This window comes from Callionymus lyra, chromosome 2, assembly GCF_982586985.1.
Source record: "Callionymus lyra chromosome 2, fCalLyr1.hap1.1, whole genome shotgun sequence".
Taxonomy (NCBI): Eukaryota; Metazoa; Chordata; class Actinopteri; order Syngnathiformes; family Callionymidae; genus Callionymus; species Callionymus lyra.
The window spans coordinates 3127367-3146287 of NC_141819.1; the positions used below are offsets into that span (position 1 = coordinate 3127367).

The following is an 18921-nucleotide window of genomic DNA, read 5'->3' on the forward strand; positions in this document are numbered from 1 at the left end:
GAACTACAACTCACTCTGACTTCTATCACTGAACGTTACTGCCGCGAGGACTTTTCATCCAATCAGGACTTTCCTTACCAGCCAATCATGATGGTTCAAACCCTTTTGTGTTGAATGAATGAGATTTAATTTCAGGGTGTGTGTGTCACAGGATTAACACAATAACAGTACTCATACGAGCATGCGCAGTGGCGCCCTCAGAAATGCGCATCTCTAACTGAGAGTGATTGTATAAATATAAATAAGTTATAAATAGTTCAATAGAATATGAATAGAATAAATAAATGCTTTAAATATTGCTTATAATTAATGTATAAATAAGTAAAAAAAATAGTGCAATAGTATATACATAATATTTTAAATAGTGCATTTATTGCACGTATAGTGCGATCTAAACTGTGATCGATTGTTTCAGCTTCAGTGATAGAAGACAGAGTGAGTTGTAGTTCTGTTGTTGTCCAGGAGGAGGCAGTGCAGTGACGCGAGGAAGCCACAGAGAGTGAATGACAGCATAAGAGACGTGAGTGACGTGTAAGAAAAAGAATCTGATGGCGGGAGTTGTGCTCAGGTGAGTGTGTGCTCAGGTGAGTGTCGTCAGGTGAGTGTGTGCTCAGGTGAGTCAAAAGACTGTGTCTCGCTGTGTTACTCAGGCTGCACTACAGCGTCTATTCACAGGCGCGATCCCACTACTGAGCGGCACGGGGGCTTTGACCTGCTCCGTTTCCGACCTGGGCCGGTGCACCCCTCCTTAGACGACCTGGTGGTTCCGAGCTCCCCCGGAAGCACCATATCGATACCGAGCTTAGTGCGGACACCCGATCGACATAGTCCGCTGCAGCTCAGATCTCCTGAGTTCAAACGATCCGCCAGACTCAGCCTCCCAGTGACTTGGATTACAGATGCGCGCCACCGCACCCGGCGAGGACTGACGGGCGGACGCGCGCTTTTGTGTGTCGCACGAGTGACGTCACTCAACGCGGAGCCTCTCGGTAGATGGAAATAAATAACTGGAGATATTTCAAGATACGATCTTATGATAAAATCATCTTTATTTAATCTGAAATTAACACATTATCTTTAATCGTTCGATAAATGAATGAGATTTAACTTTTTGTGACGTCATCTTTTTATGTTGAGATGACTTTTCTCCACAGATGAATTTATTTACTTTAAGATTAAAAAAAAAGAATTCTTTGTTATTTATCTTTGATCTTTATCGCAACATATTGTTCTTTCTTTTTATAGAAACTTTGTACTTGTTCTTATTTTTATAAATCTATTGTCAGTGTTGTTGTGTCTAATTGGAAAAACAATTACCCGAAGTAGACCCCCTGAGGGATCAATAAACCTTTATCTATTTATTTATGATTGATCATTGTTGGTGTTGTAGCTCCATCTCACCACTAGATGGAGGTATTTATACAAAACTCCTACAAAAACCAAAATCTTAATTCGTTCGATAAATGATTTAACTTGTTAATGTAACTTTGTTGTTGTGACGTCATCCTTTTGTGTTGAGATTACTTTTCTCCACAGATGAATTTAAATACTCTAATATTTTAACTATTTAGAGTTGATCATTGTTGGTGTTGTAGCTCCATCTGACCACTAGATGGAGGTATTTATAGAAAAGGTTTATGTTTCATCTACAAAAAAATTGAGTAAAAACCTTTAATTGAGACATTTGTGATTTCATTTTAAATAAGAAAACTGAGTAAAATAGAACTGAGCCCCAGAGGCTGAACTTAGTCAATTGTTGCTAGAAATCAAACAATGAGTGAAAACCCCTGAGTTATCTATCATAACCTCAGGTTCTACGAGTTGGTGCGAAGCCCTCTAACGGCTTCGCTATTGGTTTACCCCGAGGCACCGCCTCGTCTCTGAGAAAGCTTAATGAACTCGCCACCCAGCAGGGGGCAGTCCACTTCCTATAAAGGCGGGAAGCACCCGCCGCACTTTCTCCAACTGAAAACTCAGCGAGAAGGGCGGCCGCTGGGCGACAAGGTTAGAGGGCTTCGCACCAACTCGTAGAACCTGAGGTTATGATAGATAACTCAGGGGTTCTACGTCATTGGTGCTCCGCCCTCTAACGGCTTCGCTATTGGTTTACCCAAAAGGTGAAGCCTGACGGGATAAATGTACCCCCAGCTGGACGCCGCTCCTGAAGCAGCATCGCTAGGGCCCCACCGGCCCAGGATCCAAGTCCACTGGAGCCGTGGGCCTCGAGGGGGGGCACAGCAGCGCTCAAAACCGTATGAGCTACTGATCCCGCCGTCACGTCGAAGAGATAGGCCTTAGCAAGGTAGACGTGGACGCCCAAGAAGCAGCTGAGCAGATATCCTCTGCTGCCACACCCCGCAAAAGAGCCACTGAGGCTGCCACGCCACGGGTGGAATGTGCCCTCAGACCGCTAGGAGCGGATCCACCCGCTGCTCGGTAGGCCCGGATAATGGCCGATCTCACCCAATGAGAGAACCTCTGGGGGGAGACCGCCTCTCCCCGTCGGCATACAGTGGCAGACAAAGAGGGCATCAGAGCGCCTAAACACGGCCACCCGCCGCAAGTAACAGGCCAACGCCCTCACTGGACACAACAGGTGGAGACGTTCCTGACCCGGGTCCGAGTGGGGCGGCGGGTGAAAGGCCCGCAGCGTGAAGGTCGTCGCCCGGAACAAGGAACTCAGAATCTTCGGGCGGAACGCTGGGTTAGGACGCAAAGACACTGAAGACTCCTCGACGCCAAAGGAAGACACTCAGGGTTAATGGAGAGGGCACAAAGCTCACTTGCTCTCTTCGTGGTTGTTAGTGCCAGAAGGAGCGATACCTTGAAAGACAAGATATCCAGTGGGACTTGGTCAAGAGGCTCGAAGGTCGGGCCTGTGAGAGAGTCCAGTACCAACTGGAGATCCCACTGAGGGCTGGAAGGCCTTGCAGGAGGTCGAAGCCTGCAGGCACCCCGCAAGAAACGCGCCACCAAGGGGTGGGCGTGAACCGAAGCACCCTCAAAACCGACATGCCTCGTCGCTATGGCTGATGCGAACACTCTCAGTGTCGCCACAGTCCGCCCGTTATCCAGCAAATGTTGCAGGAAAGACAGGATAGCGGAGACCAAACAAGAGCTGGGGTCCAAGGACCTGTCTGAACACCAGCGGGAGAAAATCCCCCACTTTGAGGCATAAAGCCTGCGTGTTGACGGGGCCCGGGCGTTCTCCAGCGTGTGGAGAACGTCCGGGTCCAAAGTCCCGATCAGCTCGTCCCGTGCAGGAGCCACACCTTGAGAGGCCGGCCCAGCACCGGGGGCGCTGTCAGAGTCCCCCCTGCCTGACACAGGGCAGCGGGGCCCCAAGGGATGGCCCACGGAGCCCCGACCGCCATGCGCACCAGCTCTGGGAACCAGAGTGCCCCCGGGGAGTCTGGTGCTACTAGAATTAACCTCAGCCCCCCCCCCGCCTCGCCCTCCGAATCAAGGGGAGAAGGAGCCGCGGAGGAGGGAAGGCGAACAGTAGACCGACCGGCCACCTCGAATGGGCTAAAGCGTCCACGCCTAGTGGGGGGCAATCCGAAGCCCTGAGGGAGAACCAAAGAGGGCATTTGAAGTTCTCCTTGCTGGCGAAGAGGTCTGCAACCGGGTGACCGAATCGAGACCAGATCTCGCTCGCCACTGCCTCGGACAGACCCCATTCGTCCTGGACGGCCCCCCTCGACAGTCTGTCCGCTACTGCATTCAGCTCACCCGGTACGTGCTGAGCTCTGAGCGAAAGCAGGTGACAGTCTGCCCACAGCCAAATCTTCTTTGCCACACTCAGAAGGGCTGGGGATCTGACTCCACCTTGGCGATTTACGTACGCCACGGCGGTGGAGCTGTCGGATAGTACTAGGACGTTGGACCGTGACAGTTGGGGAGAGAAGTGAAGCAGGACATTGTGAATCGCCTTCAGCTCTAGCCAGTTTATGTGTCTGAGCACCGGACTTCTCCAGACCCCACTGGCATAGGCCTGACCCGAGGTGCCTCCCCAACCTGTCAGAGAAGCGTCTGTAAACACTTGAGTGTAACGAAGGACGCAACCCAATGGAACTCTCCGCCTGAGGTTGGCTAGAGAGTTCCAAAACTGGATGTCCTGCAAAACCCGAGCGGAAAGGCGCACTTTCCGACCTCTTTCCCGCTTGAGGTCTACCGTGTGGGCTGCTGCCATGAGCCCCAGGAGGGACATAACAGTGCCTGCTGTTGTCACGTGACACCGAGCTTCCAGCAACTGTGTTGTCAGTCGGAGAATGGGCTGGATACGCACGTCCGGGAGGCGCGCATATCCTTCCTCCGAGTTCATCAGTACCCCCAGGTAAACTAACTGTTGAACTGGAGTCAGAGCGCTCTTGCTGAGGTTCACTGTGAACCCCAGGGTGGCAATATGGCTCAACACCTTCTGTGTGTGAGCGTAACTTTCTGCCTCTGATCTGGCAAGGATCAACCAGTCGTCCAGATAGGTCAAGATCCTTACCCCACTCACTCTCAATGGCTCCACTGCCGCTTCCACACACTTGGTGAAGGTCCTGGGTGCCAGAGAGTAGCCGAACGGGAGTCGAGTGTATTGAAACACCCGACCCTCGAGGGCGAAACGCAAGTACTTTCGATGTCTCTTGACTATCGGTATGTGAAAGTACGCGTCGGTCAGGTCGATAGATGTCATCCAATCTCCTGGACTTACACCTGAAAGCAGTTTCTTGACCGTCAACATGCGAAACGGGCGGGTAGCTATGAACTTGTTCAAATAGCTGAGGTCCAGAATGGGCCTCCAACCCCCGGTCTTCTTCGCCACGAGGAAGTACCGGGAGTAAAACCCTGTCATCATCTCGGCTGCAGGGACCAGTTCTACGACCTCCTTCTGCAGCAGAGTAGACAACTCGTTTCTCAAACAGGATAATTTCTCCTGCTCCGCCATACGTGTCCAGAGAATCCCTGAAAAACGCGGGGGTTGACGGGCAATGGAACCCCCCAAGGGTGGGCCGTAGACGAAAGGGCATCACACAAGCCGCGTCTCTATCTCTTGAATCCACAGAGCATGTACTCGAGTTGGATTCACTAGAACCCCCACTCTCATACATAAAAACCGGCTCTGTGGGAGAAGCGCGCAAGTGCGCGTGAGACACCTCAGATGCGCGTCGTGCGTGTTCCCTTCCCCCCCCGGAAGTCTTCCCAACTCCCTGAGCACATCTTAGTGTCACCGGAGCTGACAAAACCCGCGATGTGGAGGAATGTGCTGGAGAATTAACCCGGAGCTGAAGTGAGTTAGGTCGCGCGCGCGTCGGCACCGCATCAGTCACCCGGTCCCGTACATTCTCCAGCCCCGCTGGCGGTCCCGACCTGTTCGTCACTCGTGAGATCCGACCGCCACGCACCTCTCCAGTTGATCGACCAGACGGGACGGAAGTTCCTCGCCCTCGCCTGGTCTCAGGACGGCGAGAAAACTTGCGCGTAAAAACACCAGGTTGCGTCAGTTCCATGGTGTTTCTCCACCGCCAAACGTGACGTCCTCCACGGTGCCAGTGCTTGTAGACAGCGCTGTGGGGGAAGGAACAACCTCCGGTCAACATAGACATGTCCGGACTAGTTCCATGTTAGCTTAGCATTAGCGGCGAAAGTTTCTAATGACGCCTGTGAATACGTCACACTCACAGGCGGAAACACATGCACGCTACCAACATCTCTCTCAGAACGAACCACAGAAACGTCATACGTTCTCTTAGTTTTATTTACATAGAGCCCTTTGAAAGAGTAGGGGGGAGGAGGGCTCCCCCGAGACGAAGCCTCGACGCCTCTGCGTCCTCGCCGCCGCGGGTCCCTCAGTCTCCTGGCTCCCCGGCTCCTGCTGCGGAACCCGGCGACGCTCGCTCGTCGCCCGCCGCGGCTGTTGCCGTTGCTGCTGGTGCTGCTGGGGCGGCTGGCTCTGGTGACGCTTTCCCCCCGCACCAGCTGATGGGGCCGACGAAAGGGCTCTCCATCTCTGAGCGCCGGACCCCCGTCGCGCCTCGTCCTCACGTCCATGCAGGTGATGGCGGAGCTGCGCTGACTCCTGCTGCGCTGCCTCCTGCCGGGCCACGACGTTCCGGAGCTCCGGACCGAACAGGGAGTCCTCCATTATCGGTCCGTCCAGGAGGAGCCTCCGGTCTCTCTCCGGCAGCGCTGTGGCCAGGTCTAGCCACAGGTGCCGGTGGCCCAGCTGTCCAGCGATGGTAGTCCCCCTCCCAGGATCGCATCCGGAGGAGCGCAGCCACCGAGTCCTTGACTTCCTCCAACTCCCAAGGTCCAAGGTCGTCTCGGTCCACGGTGAGCCTGTCGAGCGCACCGCACAGGAGAGCCATGTTGTTTGCGAGGGAGACCACCTGCGTCCCCCCCCTGTAGGATCTATTAAACAACATCGCCGTCAACCTGTCTTCAGCTCTAGGCAGAGCTACAGGGCGGCCTGGCCACAGTCGAGCTCCCGGGTCGAGGGCGGCACGTACCGTATCCGAGGGCTCCGGGACACCGCGCCGCCAGTCCACCCCGTCCACACGGCAATAGGGTCCGTAGGATCCTACGGGAGGCCCTAAAGCCATGGGAGAGGCAGACCCTCGCCGCGCGTAGCCCCAGATCTCGTCCAGTTTAGGACAGATAACCCCCGGAACCGTAGGCCTGCGCGCTTCGTTCCGCCCGACCTTCACTCCGCATGTAAACGGTGGTGGCGCGAGTGGAGGTGCGGGGGGGAGCTCGACCTCCATGCGATTCGCCGCGGCGGTGAATATGCGCGGCAGGACGTCAAGCGGGTAGCGAGGAACCGGCCCGGTTCCCCCGACCGCTTCGACGTCCCCCGGCTCGGAACCGAACAGGGTGCTCGGATCCGCCTCATAACACCGCCGGTCGTCCTCCTCATCGTAGTCGGCCACGACCTGGCTGGAGGACGCGGCGTGCGCCGACGGGCCTCGTATGCTCCCCGTCTCCTACGGACCTCCTCGGGAAGCATACGGCAGGCCCCACAATCCGCAAACGCGTGATCTGGGCCTAGGCAGACGAAGCAGAGAGCGTGTGTGTCCCCCCTCCCCTGGGGGGTGTCACACGTTAGGCACAAAGACACATCTACATCCACATTCATGCTCACGTCCGCCATGCTGTATCCAGGAGCTTTCTCGCTGAGTTGAAAATGGAGAAAGTGCGGCGGGTGCTTCCCGCCTTTATAGGAAGTGGACTGCCCCCTGCTGGGTGGCGAGTTCATTAAGCTTTCTCAGAGACGAGGCGGTGCCTCGGGGTAAACCAATAGCGAAGCCGTTAGAGGGCGGAGCACCAATGACGTAGAACCGACGAGGTAAGAAAAAACAACAACAACAAACAATGATCACTGGTTCTGTTGGAGGCTCCTGTCAAATGTGTTTTTATAAATACAGGAATACTATGAAGATTTTAAATCATATTTTTCCATTAAAACTGTAAAAATAGGTCTGACAGTAAAGGATCCTACAGGATCGCGGCTGCGCATGCGCGGGATTTGCTAGAAAGATGATTTACATTTTGATTTAAAACATATTTATATATATTATATAATTTTAATGAAGTAAACACTTAATGAATATCAAAACGTTGTCAACATCTTTTGCATTTTCATGCATCATGTGCGGTGACGGCGCAAACTTGATGACGTCAATAATTAAATGCAATGTAGCAAAACATCAGAACCAAGACAGTTGTTAATTTACAGAAGTTATTTTATTTTATTATTATTATTATGGTGTGTTTATATAAATAAATATGATTGTTTTATTCAGCATACAATAATTGTACCTTAGTTGGAATATTCTGTACTTTTAAATCTACAACAATTTAATTTATTTAGAATAATTCATGTTGTAATATGTATAAAAAATAATTTAAATTAAAATGAATTAACTACAAACGTTCATAAAACTATTTTGTACATCATCAAATGCTTCTTTAGAAATAACTGAATACTAATGAAGCTAATTATTGGATCAATTATTTTCAAACAAATGACTTGTTTCTAAGTTTATATTTAGATTAGACTATTCTCTGTCCAAACATTTATCTATGATCCGTTAAATAATAGCGATGTGTATAAAATACTAATGAAGTAAAGACGTGTTTACTTCATTACAGCACGTAAATATGTTTAAATCATTGTTTTTAAATCATTGTAAATATGTTTTTAATCATTGTTTTTAAATCATTGTAAATATGTTTTAATCATTGTTTTAAATCATTGTAAATATGTTTTTAATCATTGTTTTTAAATCATTGTAAATATGTTTAAATCATTGTTTTAAATCATTGTAAATATGTTTTTAATCATTGTTTTTAAATCATTGTAAATATGTTTTAATCATTGTTTTTAAATCATTGTAAATATGTTTAAATCATTGTATTTAAATCATTGTTTTTAAATCATTGTAAATATGTTTAAATCATTGTATTTAAATCATTGTATTTAAATCATTGTAAATATGTTTTTAATCATTGTTTTTAAATCATTGTAAATATGTTTTAATCATTGTTTTTAAATCATTGTAAATATGTTTTAATTATTGTTTTTAAATCATTGTAAATATGTTTTAATCATTGTTTTTAAATCATTGTAAATATGTTTTAATTATTGTTTTTAAATCATTGTAAATATGTTTTTAATCATTGTTTTTAAATCATTGTAAATATGTTTTAATTATTGTTTTTAAATCATTGTAAATATGTTTTTAATCATTGTTTTTAAATCATTGTAAATATGTTTTTAATCATTGTTTTTAAATCATTGTAAATATGTTTAAATCATTGTTTTTAAATCATTGTATTTAAATCATTGTATTTAAATCATTGTAATATGTTTAAATCATTGTTTTTAAATCATTGTAAATATGTTTTAATCATTGTTTTTAAATCATTGTAAATATGTTTAAATCATTGTTTTTAAATCATTGTAAATATGTTTAAATCATTGTTTTAAAATCATTGTAAATATGTTTAAATCATTGTTTTAAATCATTGTAAATATGTTTAAATAATTGTTTTTAAATCATTGTAAATATGTTTTTAATCATTGTTTTTAAATCATTGTAAATATGTTTTTAATCATTGTTTTTAAATCATTGTAAATATGTTTTTAAATCATTGTTTTTAAATCATTGTAAATATGTTTTTAATTATTGTTTTTAAATCATTGTAAATATGTTTTTAATCATTGTTTTTAAATCATTGTAAATATGTTTTTAATCATTGTTTTTAAATCATTGTAAATATGTTTAAATCATTGTTTTTAAATCATTGTATTTAAATCATTGTATTTAAATCATTGTAATATGTTTAAATCATTGTTTTTATTACTTTTGACTCTTCCAGCGAGAACCGTAGTGACGTCATCAGGTTTGCGACATGAGCGCATGCGCAGCCGGGATCCTCGGCTGCTCGACGCTCTACGCGACGCACTGTCGCTCGACGACGTCTGGGCTCGACTGGCTCGGTCTGATCCAAAATGGAGGCGTAAAGTTGAGTAGGAACGCGGGTGCTTCATGTCAGCATGTCTCTGCTCAGAGTCACTGTCGCCGCCAAATGTTTGCGTCTAAAGGTGTTCCTGGGACGGACGCAGGTGCTCGTGGAGGGTCGTGGACGCTGCGTGTGGATCAGAACCGCCGCAGAGAGGAGAATATCCGGTGAGAAGCACAGGTTCCTCTCAAGAGTCACTGACACTCAGAGGACACGCACGTAACGACAGGTTTCTACGAGTTACGAGCACGAATGTCTGGAGTATTTGTTCAAGTATTTGATCAAGTATTGTCGTTTTAACTTAACGTTTGTGTGTCATGTCTGGACAACAGTTCTAACATGGAATAGTAGCTTCATCCTCAACCTCCAAAGTTGTTGTTTACACATCTAATGCATTCTTATGGTTAACGTTCATATCTTATTACCACTTATTATTTATTGTTACACATCTAATGCATTCTTATGGTTAACGTTCATATCTTATTACCACTTATTATTTATTGTTACACATCTAATGCATTCTTATGGTTAACGTTCATATCTTATTACCACTTATTATTTATTGTTACACATCTAATGCATTCTTATGGTAAACGTTCATATCTTATTACCACTTATTATTTATTGTTACACATCTAATGCATTCTTATGGTAAACGTTCATATCTTATTACCACTTATTATTTATTGTTACACATCTAATGCATTCTTATGGTAAACGTTCATATCTTATTACCACTTATTATTTATTGTTACACATCTAATGCATTCTTATGGTTAACGTTCATATCTTATTACCACTTATTATTTATTGTTACACATCTAATGCATTCTTATGGTAAACGTTCATATCTTATTACCACTTATTATTTATTGTTACACATCTAATGCATTCTTATGGTTAACGTTCATATCTTATTACCACTTATTACCACTTATTATTTATTGTTACACATCTAATGCATTCTTATGGTTAACGTTCATATCTTATTACCACTTATTACCACTTATTATTTATTGTTACACATCTAATGCATTCTTATGGTTAACGTTCATATCTTATTACCACTTATTACCACTTATTATTTATTGTTACACATCTAATGCATTCTTATGGTTAACGTTCATATCTTATTACCACTTATTACCACTTATTATTTATTGTTACACATCTAATGCATTCTTATGGTTAACGTTCATATCTTATTACCACTTATTACCACTTATTATTTATTGTTACACATCTAATGCATTCTTATGGTTAACGTTCATATCTTATTACCACTTATTACCACTTATTATTTATTGTTACACATCTAATGCATTCTTATGGTTAACGTTCATATCTTATTACCACTTATTACCACTTATTATTTATTGTTACACATCTAATGCATTCTTATGGTTAACGTTCATATCTTATTACCACTTATTATTTATTGTTACACATCTAATGCATTCTTATGGTTAACGTTCATATCTTATTACCACTTATTATTTATTGTTACACATCTAATGCATTCTTATGGTTAACGTTCATATCTTATTACCACTTATTATTTATTGTTACACATCTAATGCATTCTTATGGTTAACGTTCATATCTTATTACCACTTATTATTTATTGTTACACATCTAATGCATTCTTATGGTTAACGTTCATATCTTATTACCACTTATTACCACTTATTATTTATTGTTACACATCTAATGCATTCTTATGGTTAACGTTCATATCTTATTACCACTTATTATTTATTGTTACACATCTAATGCATTCTTATGGTTAACGTTCATATCTTATTACCACTTATTATTTATTGTTACACATCTAATGCATTCTTATGGTTAACGTTCATATCTTATTACCACTTATTACCACTTATTATTTATTGTTACACATCTAATGCATTCTTATGGTTAACGTTCATATCTTATTACCACTTATTATTTATTGTTACACATCTAATGCATTCTTATGGTTAACGTTCATATCTTATTACCACTTATTATTTATTGTTACACATCTAATGCATTCTTATGGTTAACGTTCATATCTTATTACCACTTATTATTTATTGTTACACATCTAATGCATTCTTATGGTTAACGTTCATATCTTATTACCACTTATTACCACTTATTATTTATTGTTACACATCTAATGCATTCTTATGGTTAACGTTCATATCTTATTACCACTTATTATTTATTGTTACACATCTAATGCATTCTTATGGTTAACGTTCATATCTTATTACCACTTATTATTTATTGTTACACATCTAATGCATTCTTATGGTTAACGTTCATATCTTATTACCACTTATTATTTATTGTTACACATCTAATGCATTCTTATGGTTAACGTTCATATCTTATTACCACTTATTATTTATTGTTACACATCTAATGCATTCTTATGGTTAACGTTCATATCTTATTACCACTTATTATTTATTGTTACACATCTAATGCATTCTTATGGTTAACGTTCATATCTTATTACCACTTATTATTTATTGTTACACATCTAATGCATTCTTATGGTTAACGTTCATATCTTATTACCACTTATTACCACTTATTATTTATTGTTACACATCTAATGCATTCTTATGGTTAACGTTCATATCTTATTACCACTTATTATTTATTGTTACACATCTAATGCATTCTTATGGTTAACGTTCATATCTTATTACCACTTATTATTTATTGTTACACATCTAATGCATTCTTATGGTTAACGTTCATATCTTATTACCACTTATTATTTATTGTTACACATCTAATGCATTCTTATGGTTAACGTTCATATCTTATTACCACTTATTATTTATTGTTACACATCTAATGCATTCTTATGGTTAACGTTCATATCTTATTACCACTTATTACCTCTTGTTATTCATTGTTACACATGTTTCTCTGTCCAAGAAGGTCTTTCTAAAGTGGTTCTACCAGAACCTTATTGTCATTTTACTACAGTGTACTGATGTCACTGTTAGTCAAGCACAATATATATTCATTCTATATTAATACACTGTACTACAATGACAACAAAGTACATTTTCTACAGTAAAAATACATGAAACGTTGTTTATTAATACTTCAAAATAACGTTCATTACCTTATTACCACTTATTATTCATTGTTATACATGATCTAATGCATTGTTATGGTTAACGTTCATATCTTATTACCACATATTACCACTTATTATTCATTGTTATACATGTTTCTCTGTCCAAGAAGGTCTTTCTAAAGTGGTTCTACCAGAGTACATTGTAAATATTAATTTATTGTCATTTTAGTACAGGTTAGGTAGAACTTTATTTTTTATAAATATCAGTGTATTGATGTCACTGTTAATCAAGCACAATATATATTAATTCTTTATCAGTACACTGTATTACAATGACAATAAATCCGTTTTTCTACAGTAAAAATACATGAAACTTAGAATATAATATATATATTATTAATACTTCAAAACCAGCTGAACATGAAAATAAAGTCAGATCTTTGTCAGCTATTAATTTTGTTTTTATAAGAATTAATCTATATTGTGCTTGATTAACAGTGACAATAATACACTCTACTACAATGACAATAAATACATTTTTCTACAGTAAAAATACATGAAACTTTTTTATTAATACTTCAAATCCTGCTGAACATGAAATAAAGCCAGATCTTTGCCAAATATTATGTTGTTGTTTTTTTTTATATACATTTTAATAAAATACTTTGTGCACAAACAGTTTTTTAAGCAAATAGAACGTCAAGTCGGTACTTAAATTATTTAAACAACCATAAATTAATTATTTTTGCAAGAAAACAAAATAATAAATGGGAAATTATAACAGAAAATAAATATTTCATCTTTTTTTAAAGCAGGAACACGTTTATGGAAGTTATCTCAATAATGCAGAGTTACGAAGGGATAACTTAAGATTTGCAGGTTTTGATTCCTTCAAGAAGCTTCTTAAGACCCATTTATTTTTCTCAATTATCTTGAGGCTGCTATGTTTGTCACTGTGTATCTTGACCTTCTAAAGTTCTTAAATGTACAGTATATGTATGTTTTGTTTAGTGACCCTGGTCTATACTGTACAAAGTTAACTTACTTACTCACAGATCTTCTATTTTGTGTTTTTCAGAGACGGCCTCACAAAGACAAAGAAGCAAAATATCTTTTTCTCTCAAAAGGACGGACGATCCCACCAGAAGAGTCCAGGAGCAAACTCAACTTTTAGACGGTACGTTACCCACAAGTACTATCTTGAGTACAACATTGCTTAAAGGAAATTCAAGGATTCATAGAGAGGGACCTGACCTGCTAAACTTGTAGAGACAAGATCCTTCACTCTTGAGGTTGTGAAGCACAAACAGACGTTAAAGACAAAATCTATTCATTTTTTTCTTTCTTTCTTATTTTGCTCTATTTGTCTGATATTTAAGTCTGATACTCAACTTTATTTATAGAGCAACTATGGTATGTTGTGTAGTAACGTATATATGTGTAGTATTGTCCAGTACTTGACTCTGGTGTTGTGATAGTGTAGTAACAAGTATATATGTGTAGTATTGTCCAGTACTTGACTCTGGTGTTGTGATAGTGTAGTAACAAGTATATATGTGTAGTATTGTGGAGTACATGACTCTGGTGTTGTGATAGTGTAGTAACAAGTATATATGTGTAGTATTGTCCAGTACTTGACTCTGGTGTTGTGATAGTGTAGTAACAAGTATATATGTGTAGTATTGTCCAGTACTTGACTCTGGTGTTGTGATAGTGTAGTAACAAGTATATATGTGTAGTATTGTGGAGTACTTGACTCTGGTGTTGTGATAGTGTAGTAACAAGTATATATGTGTAGTATTGTCCAGTACTTGACTCTGGTGTTGTGATAGTGTAGTAACAAGTATATATGTGTAGTATTGTCCAGTACTTGACTCTGGTGTTGTGATAGTGTAGTAACAAGTATATATGTGTAGTATTGTCCAGTACTTGACTCTGGTGTTGTGATAGTGTAGTAACAAGTATATATGTGTAGTATTGTGGAGTACTTGACTCTGGTGTTGTGATAGTGTAGTAACAAGTATATATGTGTAGTATTGTGGAGTACTTGACTCTGGTGTTGTGATAGTGTAGTAACAAGTATACATGTGTAGTATTGTTCAGTGCTTGACTCTGGTGTTGTGATAGTGTAGTAACAAGTATATATGTGTATTATTGTCCAGTACTTGACTCTGGTGTTGTAGTATTTACAGACCACATGACTCTTGATGAAGTCGTAACTGCTTTCATTTGTTTTCAAACCAAAATATGTCCAAACATCAGCTTTAAAAGCTGTTGGAGTCACTGTATCCTCTTGTCCTCAGTCATCGCCAGGATCTTGCAGCATTTAATAGACAGATGTAACGACAGCAGCCATCTAGTGGCCACAAGTTAATTTACAACACCAAATTAATTTATACATTTTTGTTTGATTTATTTCAGAATCGGAGACTTTTATTGACAGTGTCAACACAACAGAGGATTTATTGTGTAGTGTTTGTACATCTGTCATAATTTTATTATACTATTTTTTTTAATGGACTTAATGAATTTGTTTTACTCAAGTTCACGCAACATTTCAACATAGTTTATTCGTTTTTATTGGTCAATGTGTAAAATGAGTAAAGAAAAAATATTTCATTGCAACACACAGTGTCTTACAACACGGGAATGTTCGGTCGAACAACGTCTCCTGAAACTGTTTTGTGTTATTTATTATTATTATTATTATTACAATGTTAGAATATTGAGTTTAAATGTTGTTGTTTCTTCTTGGTTTTATCACATTAAGAAGGTTATTTATTTAATCGTGTCGTTTCAATGATCTCTACTTTCAGTGCTCGAGGCCAGAATTCATCAACTTCAATCCGACACGGTTCTCGATGTGCAGCAAACCAACGTTCAGTTGGTTCGAGCTCACTCTTCTGCGGGAGGTCTGCCCAGCGGGGGGTCTCCCAGCGGGGGGGCTCCCAGCGGGGGGGCTCCCAGAAGCTCGCCTCCAAAGAACGCCGGCGTTTCCAAATCGGTGCGCACGGCCGGTAAGGACTCGTCTAAAGCCAAGCATAGTAACTGGCTTGAAAAGTTGTCGAACGAAAAGAGAGACGCACAGGAGCGACTGAAAAAGAGCATCTCCCAGACCAAACGTGAAGCAGAGGTCCAGCATGCTGCTCATAAGAAGAAGCCACAGCTGCCAGGTCCAAGTCTCAAAACAGTATCTTCTAAGACTGCTCCCTCGGCGAAGAAAAGCAAGAAGAAGTTGAAACCGCCTGATCCCATCCCTGCTGTCGTGCCTGCAGCAGAAACATCAACTACACAACACAAAACATCAACTAAACTACACAAAACATCAACGACACAAAAGAAAACTTCCTCCAAAAGAAATCCCACGACGTCGCCTGCAGCAGAAACATCAACTACACAACACAAAACATCAACTAAACTACACAAAACATCAACGACACAAAAGAAAACTTCCTCCAAAAGAAATCCCACGACGTCGCCTGCAGCAGAAACATCTACTACACAACAGAGAACATCAACTACACAACAGAAAACATCAACTACACAACAGGAAACATCAACTACACAACAGGAAACATCAACTACACAACAGGAAACTTCCTCCAAAAAAAATCCCAAAGACTCCAAAAATCCATCGTCTGCTGAACAACCCAAGAAGAAGAAGCCTCGTGTTGCCGTGAGCCCTCAGGATCTGCACGAGCTACAGGAGCTGCAGAGAAGTCTAGGCGGGCCCGAGACGCTGTTGCTTCCTTCCTGCGAGTCCGGTCACAATGCAGGCCAAGGAACAACTTTCCTGGAGGTCCAGTCCAACTTTCGCTCGTTCATGGAAGGGTGCATCTGTCTGGGCGACGTCCAGCGGGCCAGCGATTTCTTAATGGCCAAGCATGGCTCTTTACATCAAAGGAAGTATCTGGACACCAGCATGTTCAACATCATGATGAAAGTCCAGGCCAAGAGGGTCAGTTGGATTTTCTCTCCTTATGGTTGGTGACACTGTGAAATAACCTCTTGTTTACATGCATACACGCAGGAAAACTTAAAGTAAAAAACTTTAACTATTTTCTCAAGTCCAATCATTGCAATGAAGTGAAAAGCTAATCTTTAATGGCAATGGCTTCGATTTGAGGAAAGAGAAACCCCGGAGCGACAGTAGGGGGCAGTGTTGGCTCTTCAAAGTTTTTAATTTCCATTCTTTGAAAAGTAAGTAAGAAAAGAAAATCGATGCGACTATAAAACAAACGCTGTGGCTTCATAAAAAAGTTTTTTTTATAAAATATTAAATATTTGAAGTCAAATGTATACATGAGAAAATATATATATATACAGTATATATATATATATATATATATATATATATATATTATAATATAAATGTATACAATTCTGGTCTAGAAAAGCGCTATACAAATAAGAATTACTTACTTACTTACAATACCTGACATCTGTACTTCATGAAGTGTTGTTATGCAATTGGCAGTATGAGATATCCCTCCATATTACAAACACTCACATTAAAAGCTAATTAAAAATCTGCTCAGTATGTGAGGTGGATGCAAAGAGACGTACGAAAGGTTTCAAATCTTATCAGTCAACTGTATCCTCTTGTCCTCAGTCGGCGCCAAAATCATATTGCTCCTTTAGTGACTGTATGACAGTGGGTGGAAGTTTAAGTGCAACACAAAATTGAACTGTAAATATTCGCATTTTATTTCATAAACTTGAATAGAATATTAACGATAAAATTAAGATTTGAAAATGTATGTGAAAAATAGAAAATCAATAGCGCCGCTGAATATACCGTATCGTGGGAAAATGTATTTAAGTGACTAGATTTTACCTTCCTTGGTCTTTCATTGTGTTGTTCTGTAGAGTTTTGTTTCTTTCTCGGATTTGTTTGAGTTCATGATCATTTTTAATCATGTTGAAAAAGGCTTGAAGTTAATTTTCTACTGCGAAGGTTTTTTCTTTTAACAATCGTTTAAATTATATTAATTATATATTATATATATTATATATATCAAATTGTCTCATTTCATCATAATTTATAGGTTTGGTTTTCTGTGTTTAACTGTTTATATGTTGATTATATCAAATGTAGTTGTTGTTTTTTCATTCAAATTATATTAATTTCTTATGTTTAGTGAATAAACTTCTAAAATGGCAATCAGTAAAAATAAAACCAAAAAGAGGGAATTGTTAATGCCTTCTTTTCATCTCTTCTCTGCATTTGTTGAAGTTGCATCAATATTATGTTTAGAGCTGCACGATATTGGAAATTAGTGCGATATTGGTGTCTTGAATTGCAATATTGTTATTAATGCAATATTTTTTTCTTTCACTTAATAATGTAGTAGTACTGTTGTGTAGATCCGGGAGTTTATAGAAGGAAATCGATGATATTTAACTTTCTTTTATTTCAACGCTTGGGTGTCGACATGATGGTAGAAAAATCTCTCTTCTAACACTCAGTCTCGCGGGACTTGCATCGGTTTCCTGTGAAACTGAGCGACATCAGAGAGGAGCCGCCGGCGCGTCGTGGTATCACCAAATCAATAATAAATCCTTGTACGCGCACACATAACACTTTATAAATTATGCTAACAACTTAGCTCGTTAGCATACGGTGAAGACGCACACATAACACTTTATAAATGACGCTTACAACTTAGCTCGTTAGCATACGGTGAAGACGCACACATAACACTTTATAAATGACACTAACAACTTAGCTCGTTAGCATACGGTGAAGACGCACACAAAACACTTTATAAATGATGCTAACAACTTAGCTCGTTAGCATACGGTAAAGACGCACACATCACACTTTATAAATGATGCAAACAACTTAGCTCGTTAGCATACAGTGAGGACAGACAGGTTTGTTTGTAAGTTCACGATCTTCTAAGAAAACCACTGAGACGAGATGAAAAGTTCTTACAATATGTTGCTTTAACAAAGGAAGTTGAAAGAGACGAGTGACTGGATCACTAGTGTTTGACTAGATCATAAGTTAGTATTACTTCACTGGATCACTAGTGTTTGACTAGATCATAAGTTAGTATTACTTCACTGGATCACTAGTGTTTGACTAGATCATAAGTTAGTATTACTTCACTGGATCACTAGTGTTTGACTAGATCATAAGTTAGTATTACTTCACTGGATCACTAGTGTTTGACTAGATCATAAGTTAGTATTACTTCACTGGATCACTAGTGTTTGACTAGATCATAAGTTAGTATTACTTCACTGGATCACTAGTGTTTGACTAGATAATAAGTTAGTATTACTTCACTGGATCACTAGTGTTTGACTAGATC

The 18921-nt window shown here is 40.4% G+C and overlaps 1 protein-coding gene and 1 non-coding gene across 5 annotated transcripts in view; one reads left to right on the forward strand and one right to left on the reverse strand.

Annotated features, from left to right (window-relative positions):
- Positions 1-621: 621 nt before the first annotated feature.
- On the reverse strand, positions 622-920 carry LOC148085082 (signal recognition particle RNA). Its single transcript, XR_015710620.1, has one exon.
- An 8599-nt stretch (positions 921-9519) lies between these two features.
- Positions 9520-18921, forward strand: part of polrmt (polymerase (RNA) mitochondrial (DNA directed)) — an 89319-nt gene continuing 79917 nt past the window's right edge. For all 4 annotated transcript variants that reach the window (XR_015710476.1, XR_015710477.1, XR_015710475.1 and 1 more), the window contains exons 1-3: positions 9520-9680; positions 13680-13778; positions 15418-16559. Coding sequence is in view for 1 of the 4 variants with exons in the window: in XM_087783252.1 (XP_087639378.1) it covers positions 9548-9680; positions 13680-13778; positions 15418-16559 (1374 nt within the window). In the remaining 3 variants the exon portion in view is untranslated. The remainder of the gene's footprint in view (positions 9681-13679; positions 13779-15417; positions 16560-18921) is intronic.